Raw genomic sequence first — 17,187 nt, 5'->3', positions numbered from 1 at the left:
TAGATAGATAGATAGATAGATAGATAGATAGATAGATAGATAGATAGATAGATAGATAGATAGATAGATAGATAGATAGATAGATAGATAGATAGATTAAAAGTATATTTTGGATTATGATTGCAGTTTTAAGATCAGAGTTGGGTGGAGAGGAGTGTCAGGGATGCTTTATGACAGAAGGATAGCAGCAAGAGCAAAAGAGAAGGTTTACAAGATGGTAGTAACCTGCTATCATGTACTGTTTGGAGATGGTAGCAACAACAAAAATAAGTGAAGATGGACAAGATTAGAGGGACAGCACTGGAGACAAAGTTAGAGGCACAAGGCTAAGATTTTTTGGACATTTACAGAGGAAGGATGGTGTTGAAGATGGATCTGGCTAAGAAGGTGACCACAGAAAAGATCTGTGAATGTAGTGACGGAGGAAATGCAGAGGGTTGGTGTGACAGGGGAGCTTGGAACACAGTGAGATAGTGGCAGATGTTCTGCTGTGCTGACGCCTAAAGGAAAGAAAAAAACGAACTTCTGTGCAGTTAACTACATTTATACTACATTTATTTCTACATTTAACTCCTAATTAATGCACAATCCATCTTTTAGGTCGTCTTTAATTCCATTTTTAGTTAAAAAAAACTTGTGTGCATACAACGTTTATTTAAAACAAAATGCTTATTTTTTGTTTGCGGTAGTATTTATTAATGGTATTATATATTGTTATTGTATTTGTATAATAATGTATTTTTTTTTTATTTATGTTTAACCAAATATGGATAGTAAAACTAGTTGCCTTTCAGTCCACGACAAATCTCGCGTAGTCAGTCAAATGTGTGACGGAAGCCGCCAAGGGTCAATTTCAATCGGCGTGCTCATTTGAACAAGAGGAACCGCTACGAAGAAGAAGAGAAGAGCGGCCCAGTACTGATTATTCAACTTTCAAGTTAATATTGTACGTACACTCCTAATAGGGTTGCACTTTAACAACGAATTCTTAATACCTCGATCACTCCTACTCATCGGGTAAGGCGTTTTACAAAATCAAAGCAAGTTTCAGTTAAATAGCATTAGCCTGGCTAGCAGTATTAGCATTAGCAGAGTGAGTCGAACTCCGATGCCTGACGATTTAGCGGCTAGCGCCTGCTTACAAAGCGTGTTCACCTACTTATTACCCAATACTGATTGACATCCTTATGTTTAACCGCTATGTTTAAAACGACCGCATGGCTGTTATTGTTCTGCAAAATAATTGCTCAGCTCGGCCCTTTCTTTGGATAGCTAACGGCAGAATTTTCTTGTTTTCATGCCGACCACATTGTGAGCCTCCAGCCGGGAACTGCCCTGTCGACCAGGCCCTAGCAAGAAGGGCAGGTTGGGTATTAGTGGGGTCAGCTGTCCATAGCGCAAACAGTCTACGAGCTAATCGATAATGGATTTTATAATTGGAGAAAACTAGCCAGTAAAGCTAAATGTTGTAAAGGTAAACCACATGATTATGAGCCTGGAGCCGGACATGGCGATCGTTGCTTCGTTGCTAACTCATTTCCTGACAACTTTTTTTCCCCCTCTTCACTCTGACCAGCCACAGCTGAGTGAGTGTGACCCTCTACCTCCCAAAACGGGCTAACCGCGCGGCTCGGGCCCACGTGTTACGGCATTGCGTTGAAATTCGAGCGAAAAAAAAATATCGAAGCGCAACGCGGTTCCGCAACTCAGACCGGAGGACCGGGTGGGGTGGGGGTGGGGATGGGGGTAGGATTAACTTGGAGCAGTTAAGCCGGGTCACAGAGATTTTAGCTGGTCTTGTTGTCTGATGTCCTCGTTTTTGTGCCGCATGCTGCAATTAGGGTTTTAGGTGTTTGACGGGGGGTGACCAGTCCCGGTGCCGCCGGGTCGTTTCACCCTTTAACCCACTATGAAGGCGGCCAGAGAGCTCCCAACCGACACCTGCGCGGTTTTGTTTTAGAACTGATCTTTTCTCCTTCAGCTGTTTCGTGCATGCATGCATTAAGTAACTACAGTAAACCCTCAGTGGGTTCCAATAACTTTGCATGTCATTAAGCAGAGGTATCTTGTTTTAAGTAGTGATTGATTGGATAAAAGCCCAGCAGAAGACCATCTGATGAAATGTACAACGTGATTGGCATCCTGTGGTAGTTTCAGGTCCATTGCATTACTCCTGTGTGGAGATTTGTTCTTCTATGTACAGGCATCCTTCTTTTTTGTCTATATCAACTATATACGTGCATGTCGACTGGAAATGATGCATTAAAAAACATCTGACCTGTTGCTGATGGTGTTTGTATTCATACTGTCTGATCCAGAGACCTCACCTGCTTACGTGTTTCTTAATATTTTCCTTTGAATTTAAAGAGAAATGTGGATTAATTTGTGTGTGTGTGTGTGTGTGTGTGTGTGTGTGTGTGTGTGTGTGTGTGTGTGTGTGTGTCAGGATGGAGTGGCAGCCAGATGAGCAGGGACTTCAGCAGGTCCTACAGCTGCTCAAAGACTCCCAGTCACCTAACACAGTCACACAGAGAGCTGTCCAACAAGTATCCTACTTCAGTCTGTTCTGAGTGTGCATAATAAAACTGGTTAATGGTATTTAATTAAATTTTGATCCTTTATTGCTTTTAATGTAGTATAACAATGAAAGTGTTTGAGGATTTTGTAGGAGCTGCGAGAGCAAAGGCGAGGTAGCAACTGTGACATGACACCTCAGTCATCTTTAAGGACTAAGTGCATCTATACTGTCTACTTTTCTTCACTTACAGTATATTTTTGACCAAAAATACATGATGGAGGAAATGTCACATCACATCTGTGCGATTAACATAAATGAGTAATCTATAAGAAGCCCTTTCAGTCTGAGCCAAGTAAAGCTCAGACTAAAAGGGTGATTTGAAAGTGAAATGATCCTTAACTGCCACTTCAGAAACTCGAACAACTCAACCAGTTCCCTGACTTTAACAACTATCTCATCTTTGTCCTTACACGACTCAAAACTGAAGGTGAGTAGTTTGGCACGTGCGTCTTATGTCCCTCAGATCATTGATCCATTATGGTGAGAATTTAGTGCTTCCTGTTGCACGTAATAGCTAGATGCACCGAATGTTACTTATTGTGTTGGAGCCTCATTCCCAGCAGAGGCCTTGCATACATGTTTATACTGTGTGAGGGGGCAAAAAAATGAATTGTGCCACTTGTACTCTTCTCACAGACTGACAGCAGTGACGCATCAATTGCTTAATCAACGTAGCACTTATATATATTTATATACCAATAAATGTAACAGGACAAGTATATAGAACCGTGAACCGTGCTGTCACCGTTGCTTTGGATACAACATGTCTTAGTTTAGGGATATAGATTTGTTATATTTGGTAAAAATTTAGGAATTTGTTCATGCCTCTACCAGAGCAGCCCTGAACTCTTCAAAGTTCAAATGAATCCTTATCGATTTTACATCGGGCTTTGCAGCAGCTCTGCATTCATCCCTTTCCCTTTAGAGTAAGTCTGCTCTCTTTGAGCGGACTTTCTTCTGATTGGCTGTCCCTCACAATCAGAAGGTCTGAAAAATAATAATAATAATAGGTGAGTGGTGCTTCTGTGTTCAGAGTGTGTATAAATAATATTGTTCCTGGCATGAGCGAGTGCCAAGAGTAGGAAAAACCTCTGAGATCTGAGTGCTTAGAGCAGCCTGAAGCCTGTCTTTTGGCCCACAGGGAATACCTTTAGATTGGCTGATCTAATGATTTGAAACTTGGAGCTAGTTTGAATATGAATATCCACCTTTGCAAGAGTTTATATATGAAATAGACTGAGAAAAACTGTTGCGTCCACTTTGACTAAGAGTGATTGCTCTGAATTCCACAATGAAGGGCACACAGATTTTAAAGTAAGATGAAGAGTTGGATTACACGTCCTCAGGATTGAGTAGTGGAAAACGTTGTGCACTTTGATGTAGTGATCAGACTCCAAATACACGCTGATGGCTTGGCATCTTGGTCTCTAACTGCCCTCTCTTCTTCTCAGATGAGCCGACTCGCTCTCTGAGTGGTCTGATACTGAAGAACAATGTCAAAGCCCACTACCAGAACTTCCCATCAGCCGTTGCTGACTTCATCAAGCAGGAATGCCTCAACAACATCGGCGATCCCTCGCCGCTCATTCGTGCCACCATTGGTGAGTTTATTGGTTGTGTTGGTTTTATAACTTTATATTCCATCTGTTTACACACAGAGTAACCAGTTTAATCCCTGTGTGTCCTTATGTTACTCTCTGGAAATGATGCATAAAATCCATCTGAGTGTCTGTGAAGGTGTTTGTATTCATACTGTCTGATCCAGAGCTTCTGCATAGGCCAAAGGTTGCGGTCTTTGTCAGTGGTGAACAGCTGACCTGAACTGCGTTTTCTCCTGTAGGCATCCTGATCACAACTATTGCCTCCAAAGGAGAGCTGCAAACATGGCCCGAGCTGCTGCCTCAGCTCTGCAACTTGCTCAACTCAGAGGACTACAACACGTGCGAGGTCTGCACTTCCTGTTTGGCATTTGACTCATTTAGATAGTTGCTCTGGTTTAAGTATCTGACAATTGAATGAGGCGCGTATTCTTGAAGTAGACATAAGTTTGAATTCATCCCACACAGACAGCCACAACAAGGCTAACTGGAAAGTCATAGTTTGCAAATGATTCCTGAGAAGAACCAGATATAGCTCTGCATGGACTTTGAAATGGAGCAGTAGATGTCGTAATAGTAGTAGTAATAATAATAAAACAGATGAAAATCAGGCAGGATTAGTTGTGATATCTGTGTTGGAGCAGCTAATATCTCCAGTCGTTCCTTTTATGATGACGATTTCATAGTCGCACATGTGCTTGACATGAAAAAGATGTTCTCAGCTGATAGGCAGAGTCTTTGCAGTGCATTCAGAACTTGTTTGCTCCGGTCTTGTTGTCTGATGCGGTCTTCGTTCTCTCCTCTGTGTCCCTGTACGTTTGCGTTTGATTTGACAGCTTCTCTGTGTATGTCCGTGTCTCAGGGCTCATTTGGCGCACTGCAGAAGATCTGCGAGGATTCATCGGAGCTGCTGGACAGCGACGCTCTGAACAGACCCCTCAACATAATGATACCCAAATTCCTTCAGTTCTTCAAGCATTGCAGCCCCAAGATTAGGTACAAGAAAGAGAGAATCTGGGTGTGATTTATGCTAACATTTGCCTGACTGTATATGGTTAGTTATGAGTCGTGTCGATTGGTTTCAGTGGCAAGTTTTCTTCCTCATTACAATATTTATACTACGGTAGGAACCATTGTGAGCATGTAAGCGAGTTTTAATGTGCTTATCTGATCAGATCTTTTCATAACTCCTTTATTTATTAGCAGATTTATTGTTTTACGTTATGTAGACCTATAGCCTTCCGGTGTTTTCTGTTTAAATGAAAGGCACATGTAAGTTATACAAGGTTCTTATCTGAGGCATTTTCATTTGAACCAGTTTCTTCATCACTACAATGTCTGATCATTGCTTTTGTTGCTCTGCAGATCCCATGCCATAGCCTGCGTGAACCAGTTCATCATCGGCCGAGCCCAAGCCCTGATGGACAACATTGACACTTTCATAGAGGTGAGCTTGTGTGTGCTTCGGTGTCGGGCTGCTGTGTTAGTTTTGTGCCTACTTCACACTCCTTTCTTTTTGCTCCTCTTCTCCTTTGTTAGAGCCTGTTTGCGCTGGCAGCAGATGAGGACTCTGAGGTCAGGAAGAATGTATGCCGAGCCCTGGTCATGCTACTGGAGGTCCGCATCGACCGCCTCATCCCCCACATGCACAGCATCATCCAGGTGAGTGTTAGGACAACCAGATAACCAGCTGTGGAGCACACAGTGGAAGTAAAAGGACACGTACGCCACATTTTCGTGTAAATATGTGGAACTTGGAGCCCATCTGGATGTGATGAGAAACCCAGCTCATTGAAGCACGATGATACCTCAAGTTCCTAATGTTTCTGATCCAGATTTCTCTCAAGTTTCTTCTTAGGTTGGTTTTTGTTTTTTTCCTCCCTTCCCACTCACCTGATCACACATTCCCATTCTCAAACATCTGCTTTTCAGTACATGCTGCAGCGAACCCAGGACCCTGACGAGAACGTGGCTCTGGAGGCCTGTGAGTTTTGGCTGACTCTAGCAGAGCAACCCATCTGTAAAGAGGTGCTCTCCGGACACCTAGTGCAGTGAGTAGCTTGTTAAATATTGTTAGTATGTGCCTATTATTAGTGTGAATTTCCATCTGTGTTTTTTTTTAATCAAGGATATCCTCTTTTGTCTCACTTGTTTTAATATAGACTGATCCCTATCTTAGTAAATGGGATGAAGTATTCTGAGATAGACATCATACTACTGAAGGTGGGTGCCATCGTAGGTATTTGAATGCTTGGGATACCCAGCTGTACTTCTTTGCCATCAATCTGCTTTTTGACCGTTCCCCCAGGGTGACGTGGAGGAGGACGAGGCGGTACCAGACAGCGAGCAGGACATCAAACCCCGTTTCCACAAGTCGCGCACGGTCACTTTGCAGCATGAAGGAGGCGAGGGGGAGGAGGGGGAGGACATCGAGGAAGATGACGACGACGATGACGACACGCTGTCTGACTGGAATCTGCGTAAGTGGTGGAGAAACACATTATTTGCCAGAATGTGAGTGTAGTGACTTGACCGGTTGTACTTTGGTTTCCATTTATGTTGTATATCAGGTATTAATATGACAACTGGCCCCTTCCCAAATGTAGCACAGATCTATTACCTTTTAAGCTGTGAGTGGACATGTGGATGTCATTCAGGAAGTACATGCAGTGAGTTTTTAGAAAACTTAAACCTGCTGTAGTTTCAGGTGATTTAAGAGAAACGGCAGGTTAGGTGTCAGGTTGTAACCAAACTTTTCTTTCTCATGTAGGGAAATGTTCTGCAGCAGCACTGGACGTGCTGGCCAACGTGTTCCGTGACGAGTTGCTACCCCACCTCCTGCCTCTCCTGAAAGGCCTGCTCTTTCACCTTGACTGGGTGATCAAGGAGTCTGGTATCCTGGTGTTGGGGGCCATAGCTGAGGGTAAGATGAAAGGACACGCATTTTTCATGCAATCTACAGATTTTCTGGTTAGTGGTCAGAGCTGCAAAAACCCGAGCTACACCTTCCTGAAATGTTCCCAGTTTATGCATAGACAGTTATCTGTCCCTAGTTGAGATCTAGTAATGAGGTTTAACCTTATTATATGCAGTGTGCAAAAAGCCTGTCTGCATGTTCATGCAGACATTCACTTGGTGTTCTGAAGGACACATTATAGATTTCTAATGTCATGCCTCATTAGCACAGGGTTGGTATCACCAGGACACCTGATTTGATTAAGAAATCACCCCCACAGTGCCGTCTATGCTTTATTCAAAGTTACTGGCATTATCTGCGGATGTGGTGAATCCTGATTGGAAAAGTAATTTGTGTCAAACTGTTCTTTCTGAAATTGCTAAAGCAGTCTTCATATTTCTCAATTGGGAAAGAGGCAGAAACATAGAGAGGGGACTTCTCAAATCTTTTGGATGCAGAACTGGGATTTGGTACTTTCCCATTTCAACTGATACCTAGAATTCCCTCAACGGTGCCTAATTAGGTCGCCAACCTTATGCAGAACCACATCTGTCAAAAGTAATCTGTATAAAGTGATGTCTGTGTTGGAATGTCTGAGTTATAATAACCAATCACGTTTTGTCGGGCTTTGCATGCAGGTAAATGGTCTGTTTCATGAGCAAAAGGGGGAATGCAAATGCAATCTTACAAACTGTTCAGCCTAATTTTTTTAAATTTGCATGAATAAAGAGTGATTTGCAGATGGATTAATGACTGCCCAGATTGGCAAGAGAGCCGGAATGAACCTGTCACAGAAAGAAGTGTTGTTTAGTTTCACAGAGTTTGTAGGAATGAGCTCCTGAAGCGTTCTTTATTGCAGCAAGGTTGAATAAGTATGAGTTAGGCTCTGCTCCTCAGCAGTGTGAAGTGCAGTGGGCGCGATGGATTAAGCAAGCATCAGTTAAGCTTGCGATTGAGGTTTCTGTTTACAACAAGTGACGTAGTAGATTTGTACTAAAACAGAACTGAGTTGCTTCTGTTCCATGTATGCAGTGAGATCTGAAGTCTGAGTGTTGGTTAAGAGGCATAAAGCAGAGAAACCTACATTTGTATCGTCTCCTCTGAAGCAAATCAGCTGTGCAGTCTTCTCGTGATATAACGCCTAAATTGATGCACATCGCAAGTACACATTGGTGTGAGACAGAATTTCACAGGGAAGAGCTGCATTATGCCACATACTGCCGGCGAATGATTATTAGGATCAGTAGATTTGCTCTGCTGACTGCAGAAGGTCTGGTGTCGTTCTCACTCGTGCTTTCACTCTGTGCTTAGGCTGCATGCAGGGCATGGTGCCCTACCTGCCGGAGCTCATCCCTCACCTCATCCAGTGTCTGTGTGACAAAAAGGCCCTGGTCCGCTCCATTGCCTGCTGGACCTTGAGTCGCTATGCACACTGGGTGGTTTCCCAGCCCCCCGACTCATATCTCAAACCGCTCATGACGGAGCTCCTGAAACGCATCCTGGACAGCAACAAGAAGGTGCAGGAAGCCGCCTGCAGGTGAGCCACGCTGCAATCTTTGTTCCCTTCTAACGTGGACGTGATGAAAATCCCAGCTCATTGACTTACAATGATACACTTTGTTCCCATATTGTACTCTGATCCACATCCTGCTTGTGGTATTCCTGGACCACAAGACTGTGTGTGTAGATTCAGCATTGACCTTCATTATCTTGTTTTTTCTCAGTGCATTTGCAACCTTGGAGGAAGAGGCATGCACAGAGCTGGTGCCATATCTGAGTTACATTCTGGACACTCTGGTCTTTGCTTTCGGGAAGTACCAGCACAAGAATCTGCTCATCCTGTATGATGCCATAGGAACTCTGGCAGATTCAGTGGGTCACCATCTCAATCAGCCTGTGAGTTTGAGATTTGGATCTTGTATATTTGTCTTGAATTTACTCAAGTCAATCGGGTTGCTTAGCTTTGGGAGGAGACTAATAACAGGGAATCATTGATTTGTTGCAGAAAGCCTGAGCTGTTACCACTGTGTTGCTTTTTCAGGAGTACATTCAGAAGCTGATGCCCCCTCTTATTGCAAAGTGGAACGAGCTGAAGGACGAAGACAAGGATCTCTTCCCTCTGCTGGAGGTGAGTAAATTTAGCGCTGCTTAGAAACAGGGTTTTTCCTGTTTTCTGTTTGACATGTCCAAGTATGTCGAAGAAAAAATGCTTTACGTCATTTAGAGGAAGGAGAAGAAAACCCAAACAAAACTGTGCTGTCCGGATGTCTTTCAGTGTCTGTCGTCAGTAGCCACCGCCCTGCAAAGTGGGTTTCTGCCCTACTGCGAGCCCGTCTATCAGCGCTGTGTCACATTAGTCCAGAAGACACTTGCTCAGGCTATGGTGAGAGAGCAAGCATGAATAGAATAAATGTGGTGGAGTCTTTTTAAATCTTGAACTGGTGCTTAAAAATTCACATTTTTTCTTTCTGTCTACATAGATGTACAACCAGCATCCAGACCAGTATGAAGCTCCTGACAAGGATTTCATGATTGTGGCCTTGGATCTGCTGAGCGGCCTGGCTGAAGGTCTGGGAGGACACGTGGAACAGCTTGTGGCTCGCTCTAACATCATGACCCTGCTTTTCCAGTGCATGCAGGTGTGGTGGAAGTTCTCTTTATTTTTCTACATGCAAAAACTAGTTTTTCTGTTTGTTTTTTTGTGTTTTTTTTCTCCCCCTGAGTTTTCTGTGATCCCTGTGTAACACCAAGTTATGTGGTTCTGCTGCAGGATACCATGCCCGAGGTGAGGCAGAGCTCCTTTGCTCTCCTGGGCGATCTAACAAAGGCATGCTTCCTCCACGTGAAGCCCTGTATTGGTGAGCGTGCGTTATCAGAGCAACTTTGTCACATTTTGACTGATTTACTAGCTGCCCTCTCATTTTATTACCAGGGAACACCCAGATTTAGTGATTGTTGTAGCCACTCATGAGCTCATGTCTTTAATGATGAGCTGTAAAAAATAGGAGGCTGAAATGAATATCCAGCTGTGTGTTTGTGAATCATTGTTGTAACTGGTGTCCATTTCTCTTCTCCAGCTGAGTTCATGCCCATCCTTGGGCTCAACCTGAACCCAGAGTTTATCTCCGTGTGTAACAACGCCACCTGGGCCATAGGGGAGATCTCCATGCAAATGGGTAAGTAACAGATCTTATTGTGGATGGTTTTCCTGTCGTCCCCCCCACCCCCCAGTATCTGGATATGATGAAACACCCAGCTCATTGACACAAAGTGATACATTTTGTTCCCATAATGTTTTCTGATCCAGATCATTCACAGTACATGTTGCATGCAGGCCTGTGCAGTCTGAGCTCGTACGTTCAGGAATTGTAAACTCTGCCTCAGTGTGGGCGACATATTTTGGCTGAGACAAACTTGAATCAAAGACGTGTTCAGAACCTGATTCTCAAAATGGATTTTTACTATTCACAAATCTTATTTAATAGTTTAGTAAGAAACTAGTTTTTCTATTAAATTTAAGTAAGAGACGACACCAAGGCTTGTTTAGGTTTTAAGGGCTTGGTAACTGCAAATGGTTTTATTGCTGATAAGTGTTCAGACACTCCCTTTTCTTTCTTTTTTTTTTTAAGGACCTGAAAGCTCTTCTCAGTAACTTATGACCAATGAAGCCCTGAAGAAAGTTAAATCAGTGTTGGGTATTTCTGATATTTCAGCTTTAGGTTTTTCACGTGTTCCTTTTTATTCGATTGAAGCAGGTCCGATTCTGTCTCGTGCCTGATTGGCAATGAATTCCTGGCTTTAACACACTTAGAGACGTTACCATGTTGTATCCACACTGCAGGATGCTCACTGCCTCCTCCTCTTCTTTGTGGCTCTCCAGGTGCAGAAATGCAGCCGTATGTGGGTATGGTGCTGCCACACCTGGTGGAGATCATCAATAGACCCAACACTCCCAAGACTCTGTTGGAAAACACAGGTAAACAATCAGCTACAGAATGATGATAAGTGTGTCTCTTAAATTTGATTCTGATATTGAAGACTTCTTTTATGTCGCTCTATGCAGCCATTACGATCGGCAGGCTGGGTTTCGTGTGTCCTCAGGAAGTGGCGCCACAGCTGCAGCATTTCATTAGGCCATGGTGAGTCCCAGTATGGATATTACCATATATGATTGATTTTTTCATGTTCTACTTTCACAGCATGAGTAAAAACTCTTTAACTTGTTAGTTTAAAGAGTTGAAAAACTAAAAATAGTTGAAAATAGTTGAAAAATTGCTCAAAGTGGAGCTGCTGTAAAACAAACAAAAACCCCCAAGTTGAACTCATTCTTCTGTCGCCACGTTGCTCCTGTTCACAGGTGCACGTCGTTGAGGAATATAAGAGATAATGAGGAGAAGGACTCGGCTTTCCGGGGAATCTGTGTGATGATCGGCGTGAACCCTGCAGGAGTGGTGCAGGTAAGGTGATATTGCTTTAAAGGGGTTAGAGAAGTAGGGGAGGTCTACTTTGGCAAGTGCTGAGTTAACAAGTCTTCTGTGTTCAGGACTTTATTTTCTTCTGTGATGCTGTGGCCTCATGGGTGAACCCGAAGGACGACCTGAGGGACATGTTTTATAAGGTAAATACTTCATCAAAAATCATATTTCTGTGACAGTCTGCAGGATGGACCAGCGTTTGTGATTAAGACGTTCCCTCTTGTGTAGTTTTGGGTCACCAACCTATGATGATCATTAATCAGACATCGGAAATCTGACGGCATGGTGCAGATGGCTTTGAAGTCTGAGAAGTGTGGTACATCACTAAGTCAAGCTGATCAGTCAATAATGAGTACTATAATATAATACTAATCAATTCTGGGTGCATTTAATACCCATGGTAGCCTTAGAAACCCCTCTTGATAAAGCTTAAAACATTAGGCCTCTAATTTGAACAATCCAGATCGTGGAGGGGTCTTTAAATTAGTTTTAGGTGCTCGGCCCAAGATGCAGCTGCAGTTGCAAGGTCATAGCTAGATGTACAAAAACTGTATATTGAAAATGGATGATGCCACTTTAAGGTTACACATTAATTTGTGGGTTGCCATTATGAAACTTTGCCTTTAATTTTGATTGTCGTCGTGTGGTTGTTATGCTGTCCATGACTTTATTTGGACGGTAAGGAGGAGCTAAAGAGCTAGTGCTAACTAGCTGGTTTATTTGTGATATAAATGTCAAAGCTATTTTAGCTTAAAAAACTGAACAGCTCTCTCTTTAGTGTCTTTACAGTCAGAACAAGTGTGTTGTGTATTGAATAACACATGAAGCCAGCAACTGAGACCATAAACTGATGTTGCAGTGAACAGACACCCCTCCATATATTATGGTGACTTTTAACATTTTCCAGTCTGTTTGAATATGTCAGCAACACGTTATGATTTATCAAGTTATCTCGCTTCAGTTGCTGCAAACTGAGATTGTCAAGCACGGAAACCCAGTGAGAAAATCTACCATTAATGTTGCCATAAGACAGTCTGCTATCAGCCTGCGAAAGACTTCGCCCACAAAGTCTGACCTTCAGATTTGAACGCCTGCTGCAGAATTTATCAAGTCTCATTTGTTTTTCCAAGATCCTGCATGGCTTCAAGGACCAGGTCGGAGAGGAGAACTGGCAGCAGTTCTCTGAGCAGTTCCCTCCTCTGTTGAAGGAGCGCCTGTCAGCCTGCTACGGCGTCTAACCCGGCCACCCCTTTGGTCCACGCAGGACACTGACCTGTTAGGTATGTTCACCAAATGATGTCACCCAAATGAAATACCCCTCAGCCCTCCTCTGGAAGTGATGAAACACCCAGCTCATTGATAAACAATGATACATTTTGTTCCCAAATCATTTTTCCTGATCCAGAATCGCACTTTAACCGCTTCATTATCAGCTCTGCATGCATCTGTTCACACGATGTGGTTTAAAAGTGTCTCCTCTGTTCTTGTGTTTGCTTGTCCCCCAGGTTAATGAAGGGGAGGGTAACAGGGGAACTCATTGCACTGCCCAGAACGTGGGGAGAAACTAGAGCTGGAGGGACGTGACTGGCCTTGACCCTCCACTCTGCGGATAGCCTCCATTTCCCCTCCCCCGTTGCCCTGTTTGTCTCTCTGAGGGAGGGTGGGAGGAGGGTGGTGGGTGTGGGGAGGGTAAACTGGGGATATACACATACCTCTCGGATAAAACGCCTCACTAAATCCAAAATGCTCAAAAGTGACTTTTCGCCAACAGCACCGCAGGGATTCTAGGTAGGTGAGGGCAAAACGGAGGCCAAGTTTGACCTCCCCCCCTCCTCGATTTTTTTTTTTTTCTTTTTTTTTTTTTTTTTTAAATTAGTCTGACATAGATGACGGCTGGGAGGGGAGGGGGGGTGGCAGATAGGTACACTTTTAAAAACAAAACAAAAAGGAATTATCTGAAACAGCATAGGGTGCCACAGTCCCAAATACCCCACACAGGTGTTTAAACAGGCTCGTGCCAGAGGCTAAATAATAAAAACAGGCGCTTTTACTATGTAACAATGTGCACACAGTTTCTTTTGCACCTTTCACTGCAAAAATCATCAAAGCATTTCGTGTGCATACACATGGGTCTTTTTCTTCTTTTCCTCTCTCCCTCCGTTTCACGTTTACTTCCTCTTCCCTTGGTTGCTGAAAATCTTCAGGCTTGTAGCTATTTTCCTTCCCTTGTCGGAGGCAAAGAGATGCAGTACATCTGTCCTCTTAAGGTTTTACCACCGCAGTACCAAAATATTGCATGGCATACGATCACCTCTTAAGTGATGCACGTTAGAGTAAATGGGTTTTGTTTTTGTATCGTTTTGTTTTTTTCCTTCTCCATTTATCGCGCTAGTCGTCGTCCGAACGGGGAGGCTTGCCATAACGTAAAGCCGTTACGTGCGTGGTTCTTTTATCCTCCCTTTTCATGCATATTGTCTAATCAGTGTCCATGTAGTTAAAACGGAGGCAGCGCGCACATGTGCGAAGAGCAGATTATAGGCAGGTTTAATCAACCCGTGCGCATTTTTGTTTGGGGAAAAAACCAACACTGCAACAGGAGTTTAAATACTGTAGGCAAGCTGAGAATCATATTTGCTGCTTTCTTTTTTCTTTTCTTTTTTTTTTTAAATAGAGTATTTGCAAAACAGAGCTATAAGACATCACCAAGAATGAATTGGTTCTTACTGGTATAAATGCACTTTTTTTTCTCTCTCTCTCTTTTGTAATAAATTTAGAATTTCTAATGTAAGGCATACAGTAATATACTGAACTTGAAACCTAGCGTTTTGTCTTGATAAGTGATTTTTAGGACTGTTAACGGCTTGCCGAGGTAAGCATAATGATAATGTTAAGCAATGATACGATGACTTGGTAAGACTTGAGGCCTCTTAACATAGTTTTATAATGTAGCTCCTTATAAAATGGACTGATTAGGATGTAAGTGGAGGGAGACATCTTAATTGTAGTGTTTTTCTTTTGCAGTCGTCAATCCATACCTGTGTCTGAGGATGTCGCTCCCCCCTCGCCCCCTGTAGTTTTCATTACAGCTTCCTGTTAAGTGATGGCTGTTGGAGCCATCGAGGCTTCACCTTGTCATGAATGTTGCATGCTTTTTGACAGGTCTTGCTCCTTTCGTTTTTCTTGTTCTTCTAGTAGCTGGTCCCTTTTTAGGGACCCACCTTTATAAGTGCTTGTCAATGGCAATGCAACGCGCTGCTGGACTGATAAGGTACTTCTCCAGCTTATGATCAAACTAGTGATTGTCGTTGCCATATATTCACCCGTTGATACTGTGTAGGATATGCCTGGGATAAACAGACTGAGTCCTGATAGTACGTTCCCTCATCTTGGTTATCTTACTCTGCTTTATCTTCTCATCACTGTCCATGGTGTGGACGGTTGTAATGGAGCTGTATATGGCTGTTTGCCTGGTGTTTCCAGGAGTACTTTTTAGACATAATTTCACACCAGCCCTACTCGAAAAGTTATGTTTGGGAGTAAAGTTAGGCCACTTGCCTGGTGGTTAATAGCTGGACAGGGTGCACAAAAGCTTCAGAGATGATGATTAAGATCCTACCCACGCAGGGCAAGAGACCGGTCAGGGGTCTCCCCGGCAACCTCCGGTCGCTAGAGGAAAAATGTCTATTTCACGAGTGTTTTCTGGCGTTTGCCAGATGGAAATTTGTCACAAAGGGGGTTTATACAGCGTTCTAGTGATAACCTCGAAATTGCTTTGATTACTTCCAGGTGGCTTGTGTCCATAGTTTCTATTGAAGACTGCTCACTGCTGGTGAAACTGCCAAGTTCACCACTAACCAGAAACTGAAACTGTTCCCTTTATAGTAAAAGTAAAAAAGGACAGAAGGGAAAAACAGAAAAGAAATTGTTGCATCAGTAAGGCCCGGTTTTTACTTTGACAGCAAATGTTTTTAGTTTCTGGTTTGAAGGTTTTTCACATTTAGCCACCGGAGGTCGCCAATCAGTCTGAGGCCTGATGGACATCTCTAACACATGCTCCTGCCTGATCAAAGTTGGATTCACATCATCTTCTGTCTGTAGATTATGTATTTTAGAATAAACCCTTTAATTCTGGTAGTTTTGTTTATTGCTAATTAATGTGGCCACTTTAAGCCGCAGCACTCCACAGTGTGAATAACTGAGGGCATCCTGTGCAGCTTTAACTGGAAGGCAGCCATTGAGAGATGAGGTGGCCCCCTGCTGGTCACAGGCTGCACCAGCATGCTTGCAGCTCCTGTGCCACAAAGAATTAGTTAAAAGAAAATAAAAAGCTTTGCCACATCTCACCATGTTGTTGATACATAAATACAAGTTGTCCACAGGTTGTTTTTTGTTTTGTTTTTTTCCCTTTTTAAAAAAAAAGAGAAGTTTTTTTTATTTATTTTGTTTTTTATGTTATGTTTTTGTGCTGTAATGCACAAATTTTTTTTGGACTTTAAAAGTTTTTTTTCTCCTTTTTATTCTTTTTATTTAAAGAACAGTTTGTTTTCGTTGTTTTATAGCGGACCATCTGATGATGTTAAATTTGACACGGTTGTACTGAGGACAAGGTGGTGCTTGGTGCATACCGGAGGGAAGAACGTGGAAGACAAATTCAGAAGTTTTGTTTCAATCTGATATCAAGGCCAGCAGTTGAATTTCATGTATTACCTTTTTTTTTTTTCTTTTTTTTTTTCTTTTGCTGAACTGTGGTGCAGGTTGGATGTAATCTGGTGTGTCTCTTTTTATTTAATTTTTGTGAATAGGGGAAAATAAAAGTTTTTTTCTATAAGCTTTGAGTTGACTCAGAATTTTCTGTTGTCTATGATCACATAAACCACCATCATTTCAAAGTCCCTAAAGACCCTAAAACATTTTTTTGAGAGAAGCTCTTCAAAGTGCTTCTCTCTCTTTAAGAACTGAGCTTTAAAACAAACAGTGGTTATAAAAACCGAGAGAGGCCGACAGTGATCACTGAATTAGGGGCTTGTTCAGATTAAATAAAACAAGACACAAAGCAGTAAAACATGTTAAAAACACAACAGCCTTGATAATTAGTTTTAACCCGGAAGCATGCTTCATACGTCATTACTTAAAGACCGGATGTGGCACCTGCTGTAAATGTTTTAATGCACTACAGTTATTATTATTACTTGTCATATCCTGTTTATGACAGTTAAAATTAATTCATTCATATAAGAAATAAAATTGTCATGTGTAAACTGTATATGGTGTTAAATAGGCGCATACTACTTTAATGTCGGTCATAAGAGTGGTACTTTAAGAGCCATAATCTTATGTGTATATATATATATATATGTATGTATATATGTGTATGTGTGTGTATATATATACATATACATACATACACACATATGTATGTATATACATATACATACACACATATGTATGTATATACATATACATACACACATATGTATGTATATACATATACATACACACATGTGTATATATATATATGGAGGCGCAAAACACCAGCTACTGGTAGACAGAACAGTCAGCCGAGACTGCAAGACCAGACTG

General features: G+C 42.4%; 1 protein-coding gene and 1 non-coding gene across 5 annotated transcripts; both read left to right on the top strand.

The window, feature by feature from the left end:
* The first annotated feature begins 830 nt into the window (after window positions 1-830).
* LOC102309820 (transportin-2) lies at window positions 831-16,435 on the top strand. Of its 4 annotated transcripts, none has more exons than XM_005947928.2 (25): window positions 831-946; window positions 2,447-2,546; window positions 2,930-3,005; window positions 4,030-4,179; window positions 4,419-4,525; window positions 5,039-5,172; window positions 5,542-5,623; window positions 5,716-5,838; window positions 6,109-6,227; window positions 6,339-6,399; window positions 6,485-6,656; window positions 6,947-7,099; window positions 8,444-8,669; window positions 8,857-9,028; window positions 9,174-9,260; window positions 9,408-9,515; window positions 9,613-9,771; window positions 9,903-9,990; window positions 10,210-10,308; window positions 11,013-11,108; window positions 11,196-11,271; window positions 11,490-11,589; window positions 11,676-11,750; window positions 12,738-12,887; window positions 13,113-16,435. In XM_005947928.2, the coding sequence occupies exons 2-24, from the start codon at window positions 2,448-2,450 to the stop codon at window positions 12,843-12,845; spliced, it is 2,670 nt and encodes an 889-aa protein (XP_005947990.1). In that variant the 5' UTR covers window positions 831-946; window position 2,447; the 3' UTR covers window positions 12,846-12,887; window positions 13,113-16,435. The 4 variants fall into 4 exon arrangements, with proteins under 4 accessions (XP_005947990.1, XP_042070379.1, XP_005947991.1 ...); XM_042214445.1 differs by having other exon boundaries at window positions 841-1,017; window positions 5,013-5,172; XM_005947929.3 differs by having other exon boundaries at window positions 842-1,017.
* On the top strand, window positions 2,249-2,318 carry LOC121812390. The gene has a single exon (XR_006053033.1). It is a non-coding gene; the product is annotated as a small nucleolar RNA SNORD41 (small nucleolar RNA).
* Window positions 16,436-17,187: the final 752 nt, after the last annotated feature.

This window comes from Haplochromis burtoni, unplaced genomic scaffold (genome assembly GCF_018398535.1).
Source record: "Haplochromis burtoni strain Fernald_Lab_line unplaced genomic scaffold, NCSU_Asbu1 Contig_563, whole genome shotgun sequence".
Taxonomy (NCBI): Eukaryota; Metazoa; Chordata; class Actinopteri; order Cichliformes; family Cichlidae; genus Haplochromis; species Haplochromis burtoni.
Note: the sequence above shows the minus strand (reverse complement) of the source record. Positions and strands in the feature narration are given on the sequence as shown.